Genomic DNA, 12108 nt, shown 5'->3' on the forward strand with positions numbered 1-12108 from the left:
GTTTGATTATAACTCTTCATCCGTCAGGCTTTAGGAGTTGCGCCCAACGTGAAAAGAGCTTAGAATAATTAGGAGAACGGTTTGGTGAAGCTAAATAGGACACTTACTATTTTTGGCCGAAAACCTTGTGCACTAGTAGCTATCACGACCGTCTATAAATAGTAAGTTTACTATTTATAGTAAGTCGCGAATTCTAAGAGTTTGAGTTGTAGTTTGATTCTAATTTCTTTCTCATTGCTTGGTAGCCCTATTTAAAGGGTTGTAAACTCGTTTTTATTCATCAATTAATCAATTTCGAATTTATTAAAATTTATTTCTATTTTCTGTAATCTTTCCTCATGGATTCGAGAAGTCTCTGTGAGGAGTCCAGAGAAGCTCCGTGAATTCGGAGTAGTTATCCTCATCACGTTCATCCCTGCGTCAATGTCAGTTGCATAGAGAAAGCTATTTAGCTATAAGATGCATAGTGCAATGAACGGACCCAGTTCCATCGGTTGAATTATGGCTGATTTGATGAAAATGCAGTATGGGCCCAAATATATAAACAAAAAGGCTTGCTTATGGTCCAGATTCAACAGATATAGGTGCAAGGGCTAGCATTTTCCAATAGTTGTGAGTTATGTGATGTGGCCAATCCAAGGTAGGTCCTAGTTGATGATTGGTTTGGGTCTCATGCACATTTTTCATGTGTACGAAAGCTAGTTAATGACCAATTAAGCAAAAGAAACTGGTCTTCATTATCTGGGTTTTCTCTCATAAAATTGAAAGCGTATCCAGCGTCCATCAAGCTGGTTATACTCCAAAATCACATCATCGGCCGTCCATAGCCATCCGGCCATTGCACTTCAATGGGGATAGCTCTGATCTTAATTATCTGTTTGACGGTCACTGAGTAAACGTTTGGATCATCCAATGGACGCAATTTCTGGGCCATAGACAATCAAGCCCACCTGCTGGGACATTCTGGATCACTCAAAAATGCAGTTACACATGCAAATGGGGGCCAATGGTTCAGTGATCCAAACCGTTAATATGACTCACGTTACCGCGGATTGCCAGTGCACCAAGAAATAGTTAAACAGTCTCACCCAGTAGAACGTGAATAAAGAAAACAGACCAACGGTACACAGTCAACCAAAAAGGACAAATACTAGAGCTAGGATCTCCAATCTTGCGAATTCCATGGGCGATCTACGGTGAGCCTCATCATATTAGCGGTTTGGATCGATGGTCCACAGGCCCCTCTTGCACAAACTGAAAATCAAGACCGAGTAGTGATAGCACTCGAGGAGTAAATTTTCAAGGAGAAATTACAGTATCCTCCACAGGCGGTTTTGCACAGCATGCTCCGGTTTCCAGTACTGACAACGGAGTATTTAATCCAGACCGTCGATCTGTTGCAAACTAGTGTGGATGGACTATGCCCCCAAAGCTTCCTCATTGTTATCAACGTAACCCTTGAACTGGTCCCCTTCAATTAAACGCTTGAGAAGGATCAACATTCAACTTAGAGCTTTGTTGGTTAATACTTACCTACAACAAAATGCCAAGGGCCCATGGTGATGTTTTCATGGCATCCAATCCGTACGTAATGTGATCCTCCTTATGTTATACTTAGGCCCCAAACCACGTCCATCCAAAATGGACATGGATCACACCATTTAAAATCATCATAAGACAGTCGAAAATCGTGTGCCATGGCCCACTTGAGTTTTGGAATTACCTGATTATTACATTAGTTTTGCCCAGTTAAATTCAGGCATGATGCACTTTTTAGTTATTGGGAGAGCCCTAGTACTCTCTTTCAGATATGGGAAACTGCTCTCAGAGAACTTTTTTCCAAAAGTGAGAGCTAGATATAATCCACACCTCCACCCTTAGCCATAGAAAGATCCTTCCGATGCTGGGCATTTCAACCCCCCAAAGGGGCTTATCCCTTTTCGCAAAGCCTTGGCGTGTATCTTATAAATGGATTGGATGGAATATGATGTAGAGCAAGCTGCAAATCTATTCTTAGCACAAATGGATCAGAAGATGTTCAGATAGAACAGAAAGTGAAAGTATTCTGCTAGATTTGGGTACACTTCCACATAGAGCATGACATGATTGAACTTCAAGCATGCCTGGATTGAAGAGATTCATTTCAGATAAGAAAAAATTTACATTTGAAGTACGAATTATAAATTGACCTTAACTTTTGATCCGAGTATCGTTATGTGATGCATGACTTATGAATTTTGACTATAATTAGCTATTCGGGATCAATTGATCATTATAAATAGGTTGTGTTGCTCTGTTTAATTAGAAAACACTTCTTTCCCATTCAAAATTATAAAATTACGAAAAACTTGATATTTTACTACGTTTTATATAGGAGGTATCTACTTCGTTTTAGAGTTTCAGTATATGATTTTTTAAGAATTATTTCTAATTATGTTTAGAACAATTTTATATAATTAAAAAAGAATTTTTTATTTTTAATAAATTTTATTATTTTGAATCAATTTTATCTCAATCAAATTATAACTCTTAATTAAGCTTTGCATTTTATTATTTAAAACATTATAATTTCCTTTTAAAAATTTTATCAATAAAATATTTTGAATTTTTCTTTATTTCTTCTAGATTTATGAACTATTACACCCGGTGGAATCAAAGTAAATGAAATTGTTTTTTATCCATTCAGCTTACACTCCTTTCCTATGTCAGAATATGAGAACATGGTGGGCCCTATAAAAAGAAAGTGTACCAAGTGTTATCCGGTAACACCATGGTAAGTTTTTCTCAATTCGTGGGGCCTACCTTAATATATTTGTTGTATGTCCACACCATAGTTTTTAAAGTTTATTTTTGCATATGATAAAAAAAAAAAAAAAAAGTAGATCCAAATCTTAACCAGACTACACCACTGTTGGATCTCAAGTGTACCACACCACAGGAAACAGTCAATGATCACTCTTTCCTGTGGTGTGGATCACTTGAGATTTATATCTGTTTTTAATGGCTAATGACCATTGTTTTTTTTTTTTAATTTTTACATCACCTGTTACTTGTATCAGCTTCATTTTTAGTACCGTGCTCTAAAAAAAGCAGAAAAAACTTTTGTGCCGGTGGGTATACAACACATCTAGCTCCACCACGGTTACGGAAACGTCACACTAAACATTCCAAAGGTTTTAACGGTCTGGCTTTCCGTCCCAACTGTTTCCCTTGGTGTTGCCCATATGAGTTTTGGCTCCTTCTGACCGTCGGATGTTTATTAGAAAATGAGAAGGACCACACGCTTTATGTTATCCTACAAAGCTGTCGAGTGAATCCGGCTCCATTCCTTCATTTCTGGACCAAGTATCCCAAGCCAACAAGTTCCAGCCGAGCCATGTATGGGTCCACTCAAGATAATAACAAACGGCGGTGGGCCTTCACGGCCGCGTGGCATTTCTCTAATGGTAGGTACATGCGCCGGTGGGAAGGTTTTCTCACGGTCCTCTATCAAACGGAATAAAACCCGAAATATCCTCCTTCCAAGCTCGGATATTCTCTCTCTCCTCTTCCGAATATTCCTCTCCTCTCCTTTCCCTTTTATTTCCCTTCTCCCTCTCTACTCCTTTTACCGTCGTATCCCGTTTTCGTTTCCTTCGTATCTCAACAGCGTCTGACTTTTCGATTTTGAGGGGAGATGAAGTTTGGGAAGAGTCTGAGCAATCAGATCGAGGAGACGCTCCCTGAATGGAGGGATAAGTTCCTGTCGTACAAGGAATTGAAGAAGAAGTTGAAACTCATCGATCCAAAGGGAGGGGAGAGGAATAAACGGCCCAGATTGGCCGATGATTGTACGGAGGGGAGAGGGTATGTGATGTCGAGTGAGGAGGTGGATTTCATCAAGCTGTTGGAGGCCGAGCTCGAGAAATTCAACGCCTTCTTCGTCGAGAAGGAGGAAGAGTATATAATCAGACAGAAGGTATTTTTCTCTCTGTTTTTTATCCATTTTTTTTTCAAAAATATTTTCTCGAATTTCATTACTTTACGAAAAAAAATGAGATTTGATTTTCCTTTTTTGTTAAACGAATTTCGGGAATTTCAGAATTTGATTTCCTTCTCTTCTCGGACCTACAATGGGATCCTTTTTCGTGATCTTACTCGCGCGAGTAATAATAAAGGGACGAATCGGGTCTGGTTGCTCTTGTCCGTCGTCGGCCATAATTGGTTATAGGCGTGAAATGCTGGCCCACGAGCCCGTTAAGCGGGTCTCTCGGATCACTCCAACGTAGACCCGGACTCGGACTGCGCGGTGTAGCACACAGCACCGACGTCGGTGCTGGAAAAACTCTGCCAGCCAAGTTGATATATGTTTTCTACACCTTTCGTCCATCTATTTTGCCAGCTCATTTTGAAAATGAGGCAGATCCAAATCTCAAGTAAACCACACCGTGGAAAACTGTGGTGGTGTAACGCCCACCATTAAAAGCTCCTTGGGCCACAAAAGTTTTGGATTAACCTGGTATTTGTGTTTCAACTTCATGGACATATGTGTACCCATTGTTTCCCGTGACGTGGTCACGTGAGATTTGGATCTCCCTCGAAAAATGAGCTGAAAAATGGACGAGAAGTATGGATAAAACACATACAACATGGTTGGCTCACATCATCAGCTTGTATGCTGGTAGCAAGGTGGCTATTGGACATTGCTCTGCAAGCCCACCATGATATATGTGTTTTATCCATGATAATATGAAACAAAAAATGAGACAAATTCAAATACCCAGTGATCTACCTGATAAGAAGAAAACAGTGGTGATTGAATGCCTATCAATAAAAACTTCACAAGGCTTAGTACAGTGATGTTTATGTCACGCTCCAAAATTCGGATATCCGAGTGGAATTTGGGAAAAAAAAAAAAAAAAAACAGGTTGGTACAGTTTATATGTCAGTCAACTCGTTGACTAGGTCAATTAGGTCACAAAGATTCGATGATTGAATGCCTGCCACTAAAAACTTCAAAAGGCCCTGCACTGTAATGTTTATGTCACGCTCTGAAATTTGGGTATCTGAGTAGAATAGCTTGTCTGCCATGCAACTTGTTGACTAGGTCAATTAGGTCACAAAGACAGTATCTGAGTATAATTAAAAAAAAAAAAAGAAAAAAGAAAAAAAAAAGGGGTTGTTCCAGTTTATCTGCCATGCAACTTGTTGCCTAGGTTAATTGGGTCACAAAGACTTGGATGATGAGATTGCTTACTTAATGCTGCTAGTAATGAGGTGGCTACTGGACAGTGCTTTGTAGGCGCACCATGATTTGTGTTTTGTCCATGATGTCCATTCATTTTCCGGATCATTTTAGGGCAGACAAAAAATGAGACAAATCCAAATCTCACATTTCCAGCAGTGAGCGGTTAGTGGACAGTGCTTCACAGGCTCACCATGATGTATGTTTTGTCCTCTATGTAATTTTCCAAATCATTTTAGGACATGAGTAGGGGTGTCGGCCTGAAAATTCAGAATTTTGAACAGGGCTGGCCTGACAGCCTGGCCTGAAACAGTTCAAAATCCAGGCTGAGAGCTACTGATCTAGAGCCGGCTGGTTGACAGCTCTAGATATAGATAAAAAATGAGATAAATCCAAATCTTAAGTGGAATATAGTAGTTACTGAATGCCTACCGATAAAATCTTTGTAGCCCTAATAATAATATTTATTTGCCATGTAACTTGTTGATTAGGTTAATTAAGTTACAACTATCAGCTTCATCCAATACTTTAATGGCTTTCGTAAAGTTTTTAATGACCATTGCTCGATCAACACTGTTTCCTGTTGTATGGTCCAAGTGAGATTCGGATCTTACTTATTGAGCTTATACCCTTAAATGATCTAGAAAAGTGGAATAGATGAAATACACACATCATGGTGGGGCCAGCCCACTGAGGTCGCTATTGAATCCGAGCCTAGGGTGTGTTTTTGGTCTGGTCTGTGGATGTGAATGGTATTGAATTGTATTAGATGGGATTAAGATCATTATTCCACAGTGATTGCATATTTGGAAATACCATGGTATTGTAGCCATCCAATAGCATGTTTGGGATAAAATTTTAGCTACAGGAAAACATTGGATTAAGCAAAATCATGTTTGGTGGACCATAGAATTGTAATCACTAATGTAAATTCACAACGGATGTCATTAACTTGTACACATATATAACCAAACTGTCAGATGTAAATGGTGTGTATGGACAGAGGGTATAGATGGCCACATGTGTAATGGATTTAAAAATCCACCAAAATTCTGTAGGGGACCAAATGGAATTCCACGGAACTAAAAGTACAATTCCATCCCATTTAATCCCAACCTTTCCCATCCTCTCCAAATGCTTAGATGAAATTGCACGGCACCAAATGCAATTCTAACCCACCTAATCTCATATAATAGCTTGCCGTAGACGCCCCCATGAACAAATGTCAAGCAATCACGTGTTGGATTATAATCCATCTACTGTGGGTCCCACTGATTGGACGGTTTAACTCGGTCACACGTGTACAATACTTCATGCGCGGACTTGGTTCAGGCAGTCAGGCCCTCGCCACCCTCAGATGTGATGCGGTGCGGTGACGGTATGCATGAGAACATTAAGATGCGCCAAATCTCCTCGGGCTCGCCAATTCAATTTCTTCAGAAGTCGTTCGTTCCCGAATAACGCCAGCTGGCGAGCAGCATGGCACCGTAATAAAGAAAACGTGTCGCTTTTAACTCGCGACGTTCGTACTAAGATGCGCCTCTTTTGGCCTTAGTTTTTCAGAAATGCCCAAGCGATTCGCACGATTAGATGTTGAAGAGGTGAATCGCGGCACACGAGCCAACTGTGCACGCGTGTTGGCGGATGGAAGTGTGAACGTGAGCCACACGTGTTGATAGCCCACCCGAGTGGGCTGGCCATGTTCTCGTTGGTGCCATCCTTCTTCGTGTCGCGTTTCTACCATGACGGACTCGATCTGGCAGGGGTTCTGTGGGCCATGCGTTCTATCCCCGCTGTACATTCATTTAATAGATCATTTGAAGGCATTAATCCAAATTTCTGTGGCGCCAAATAAGTTTTTAATGGTACGTGTTCAATCTCCACCGTTTCCTACGGTGCGGTTCACTTAAGCTTTGGATCTGTCTGATCTGTCTTGGATTTGGGCCCATAAATCAGGATGATCTGGAAAAATGAATGGACCGCATGGATATAGCACATACATTATGGTGGCCCTGAGTCCGACCTGGCAAGGATAAGAATAAATCCGTCTTCCTAGCACACGTGCTCCATGGTGGGTCGTGTGCTGCGATTCACCTCATCAATCTCCCATCGCGCCAGGCGAATTTCGGGGACCTCCCTGGACGTGCCATGGCTCAAAACTTAGGCTGATGGACTTGTTAGGTGGGCTACTATGTGTGAGAAAATGGACGGTTTAGAAATTGCCCAATGCTCTGTACGGCCTACCCAATGAACGTACCTAGGTCCATAGTATTATCTTTCTTTCCAAACATCCCGTCTCCACAATTTGAGGTGCGGCATGGCTGCAATCCGTATGGAGTTAAAAAAAAAATTTCTTTTATTTTGTTCATATGCAAGTTTTGTATTATGGTTTTGTTCCCTAAGATGAAACTCATGAGCAGTGCAACATAGAAATCACTGACGTGTTTGCATGCATATTTCTTCTTGATGATTGGTCGCTTTATGATGAATCTTGCGGTATGATTTTGATAATGTACACATATATGCACATGTGTTAGCAGGTGTTTGACTTACTAATGTTATGGCCGGCTTTTGATGGTTGCTTCTATAGGAACTGCAAGATCGAGTAGCAAAGGCAATAGAGTCCAATGAAGAGCTGATGAAGGTGAGGAAGGAGATCGTTGATTTCCATGGGGAGATGGTTCTCTTAGAGAATTATAGTGCACTCAACTACACAGGTACTGCTGTTTTCCATGTTTATTTATTTAAATAAGTCCAACACTGAATGCGCCATAGACCAAAAATTAGTATTATTTGGCTGATCCTAATCGCATCTATACGCGTGCGACCAATGGGAGCTTCTGCTGAGGTTAAGTTGTGTGGGCCTTACCATGATCTATATCTATGTTGGACATCCACCCCATCTATCGGATGTACCCTTCTATGGCGTGTGCCACGAGCTTAAAAATCAGGCCAATCCATGAACTGAACACACACAACAGTAGAGAGTGGATATCCACCCATTGAAACCTTCATGATCATTTATAGGGCCCACTGAGATGTGATTCAGACATCCAGCCCATCCATTGTGTGTGTCCCACTTGGATGAGGGATCACTTCAAGTTTCAGCTATACCAAAATTCAAGTGGGCCCCACCAAGTGCTGTAGATGTTTTAAGCATATGATTTCACACGGTTTTAGATGGTGTGATCCGCTTGAGTTTCAGATACGTTTGATTTTTGTGATTATCCCGTAACCTAGAGGGGATCCACCAAATGCACGGTGTGGATTTTATATCACAGTGGGGCCCATAAAGCTCGACCTCGTAGTACCATTTCCTAGAGAGGGAATATTCGACAGATTTTAGTTTTTAGTCAGGTCTTGGTGGTTGTATCTAAACCCCATTAAAGAACATACATGCACCACGTGAGATACTGGATTCTTACGTTTATGGTACCCCTTTGTGCCTTGTCGGGTCTAGTTTTATGCACGAATTGGATTCATAATAGATTTGGATCCATACCCGGGATTAGAATCTGTCAGACACACGGTCGGGTCTTTATATGGATTCAGGTGCGTGTTGTATGCCACGCATGTAGTTTCTATATAATAAATGTGTACTTGTTGTTTCTATTTAATAATAAGGATAAAACTCAGAACGTCATTATTTCGGGTAGCAACCTGGTTATTCAGGCTCAAAATCTGAAGTTCAATTTAATCGGGTCCGTCACGCAGGTTATCCACGGATCTGACTACCCATGGACAACCTATGGGAGTAGGTCTTGCATCTCAACCACCTTGCTTGTGATCGCTACCATTCATATGGTGCTCTCCTATATGATCAGTGGTAGCTGAAAATCGTTCAAGTGGACCAACCGGTCTGTCAAAGAACAACTTGTGTGAGCAAAGCGCGTGGTTTGGGTGGATCATCCTCGGATCCACTAAGGCCGGTGGATCCCTAACTGTGGGGCCCACTGTGATGTATGTTCCTTACATCTACACCATCAATCCATTTTGAAAGCTCATTTTAGGGCATGATCCAAAAAATGAAGCAGATCAACACTTAGGTGGGCCATATGATAAGAATGTTTATTTGCCATAAATGGTCGCAAAGTCCAGGATGAAGAGACCACACAAATATCAGCTTGATCCAGAACTTTTATTGCCCATGAGAAGTTTTTAATAGTCGATTACCACTGTTTCCTGCATTATGGTCCATCTGAGATTTGGATCTGCTTTATTTTTTGAATCATGCTCTAAAATGAGTTTTCAAACCGGATGGACGGCATGAATATAAGAAACATACATCACAATGGGCCTCAGGTCAAGGATCCCACCCATCTTGGTGAGCAAATCACTCATCTATAATAAAATTCTCCGTTAATCATCATCATCATCATCAAAGCTTCATCCCAGCTATTTTATAGCAGAAAAAGTTAAATGATAATCTTGATAGCAACTATGAAAGACTAATATCCATGTGCTCGTGACAGGCCTAGTGAAAATATTAAAGAAGTACGACAAGAGAACGGGGGCTCTCATCCGTTTGCCCTTCATCCAAAGGGTCTTGCGACAGCCCTTCTTCACCACTGATTTGCTTTACAAGTTCGTGAAAGAGTGTGAGTTGATGCTCGACCACCTTTTCCCCTCGAGCGAGGCCACTGTCTCGAGGGACGGAGACGCGGGTCCTGAAGAAAACCCAACGACCAAGAAAGATGGGTTGTTTAGGGAGGCAAAGGAATTGGCGGAGAGAGAGTATATGGAGAGCTTGTACATGAAGAGCACAGTATCTGCATTGCGGGTTTTGAAGGAGATAAGGAGTGGGAGTTCGACTGTCAGCGTCTTCTCATTGCCGCCATTGCAGGGTAATGGACTCGAAGAGAGTTGGATTAAAATTCCTGTGTTAGAACAGGTTGCAAAGTAGTTATAAGAGTCATAAGAAGAAGAGGAAGCTGTTTTCTTTTCTTCTTTTGCTTTTTCATCCTGCTTGGGTGAGCTAAAATTCCCTCGGGGGCATCATTACTCAAGCATTTTTTTTTTTCCCTTTTTCTTACACGTTTACTTGTATTAGATTCTAACAGAGATGTAAAATGTCTAAATTTGAAATATAGGTTGATGATTATAGTGCTCTACGACAACTATCTGATTTTGCATTGGGGCTGAAAGTAGGGTGGGTTCAACCTGACCAACCTGTGACTGACTCGACATTGGGTTGGGCTCGGGCAGATGTATCGGGTTTGGTCTTGGCCTTGGTCTATACAAACACCAACCTAATAAAACTTGGGTTGGGCTTGGGCTGAGGACTTAAGTTGCTCAAACCAACCCAAACCCCATCGTCTGTGTTGAAGGCATAAGAAATTCCACTGCTGTTAGGTGTCATTGGTCCACGTAGATACTCTGGATTTCTCTCTCCCAAGTAGATTGCGTGCTACACAACATGAATTTTAAAGGAGTAATTCTATATTTTAGCTTATTTGTTTAGAAAAAATGAAATTCTTTACAATAAATAATTAATAAAACCATAAATCATAGGTACAAGTAAGACATGTATGGAAATTAAATAGGCTAATGTAAATGCAATACTTGGAATTTGTTGACTTTGAATCCTTTAATTAAACCGGCCGCTACACATTTATTAATTATCCCATCTAAAGCCTCCGTCACCACTACAAACAAGTACAGGGACAAATCGCCTTGATCCCATTACGGCTTTTATATATATATATATATATATATATATATATATAGGGAAAACGTACTATGCGCTCGACCTCACGAGTCCGTCCCATGAGGTTGAGCTATGTGGGCCCCACCGTGATGCGTTTCGAACATCTACCCCATCAGTCAGATGCACCATTCCATCATGGGCCTAGGTCTCAAAAATCAAGTCAATCCGTACTTGTGTGGGCCACACCACGGATAGAAGTGGAGATGGGCCGTGCACCATTAAAACATTCATAATCAGTTTTTTAGGCCCACCGAGATGTGGTTTGCAAATCCAGCCCATCCATTATGTGTGTCCCACTTGGATGAGGGTTCAGACCAAGTTTCAGACGCATGCAAATTTCAGGTGGGCCCCACCAAGTGCTTTTATATGTTTTAATGGTGTCTTCACATGATTTTAGATGGTATGGCCCACCTGAGTTCCGTATACGGCTGATTTTTGGATATCCCATAATTTAAAGGGGACCCATCAAATGCACGGTGTTGATGGTCGACACGCATCACGGTGGGGCCCACACAGCTCGACCTCACGGGAGCTTATAGTGAGGTCGAGCGCATAGTACCTTTTCCCATTATATATATATATAAAATTGGAAAAAACCCCAAAAAATCTATATCTAACCTGTAATGGACCATTACGGGGGCGTAATGAGCTATAATGGCAGCCATGGATCATTCTTTTTCTACAAGGACCGTTACGACCTTGTAATGTATAACGGTTGCTATCGGTACCTTTATGTAACGGCCATCGATGTTCATTATATTGGTATTGCGTTACGTACTGCATCCTTGGAATATAGACATGTATCAGTTATCGCACAGGATATATATATATCGTATATCGGGTAATTTATCATACCCTTTGAAAATGCAGGGAAACATTGAGAAAATAGTTGAATTTTTCAATGAAACTTTAGGTATTGTTAAAAAAGACCTTAATATACACTTTTACATCATAACATCTCAAAAAAGAAGTGCACACAATAGATTTTCTTTATATAAGATCCTATGCAATCCGTTGTCTGAATGAACTAATGTAACTATATTTAAATTGAATGCATTACATTTAGAGTGTACGTGATGATCATTTCATCGAACACTCCTAAATACTTCGAAATTAATTTCAAAACTTGTGGAAGGAAAGTTAAAAAAAAAAAAAATTTTATTTTTCGAAAATTGAC

At 40.8% G+C, this 12108-nt stretch overlaps 1 protein-coding gene across 1 annotated transcript; it reads left to right on the forward strand.

Annotated features, from left to right (window-relative positions):
* The first annotated feature begins 3525 nt into the window (after positions 1–3525).
* Positions 3526–10341, forward strand: LOC131223161 (SPX domain-containing protein 1-like). Its single transcript, XM_058218477.1, has 3 exons — positions 3526–3958; positions 7815–7941; positions 9697–10341. The coding sequence occupies exons 1-3, from the start codon at positions 3677–3679 to the stop codon at positions 10125–10127; spliced, it is 840 nt and encodes a 279-aa protein (XP_058074460.1). The 5' UTR covers positions 3526–3676; the 3' UTR covers positions 10128–10341.
* Positions 10342–12108: the final 1767 nt, after the last annotated feature.

This window comes from Magnolia sinica, chromosome 13, assembly GCF_029962835.1.
Source record: "Magnolia sinica isolate HGM2019 chromosome 13, MsV1, whole genome shotgun sequence".
Lineage (NCBI taxonomy): Eukaryota > Viridiplantae > Streptophyta > Magnoliopsida > Magnoliales > Magnoliaceae > Magnolia > Magnolia sinica.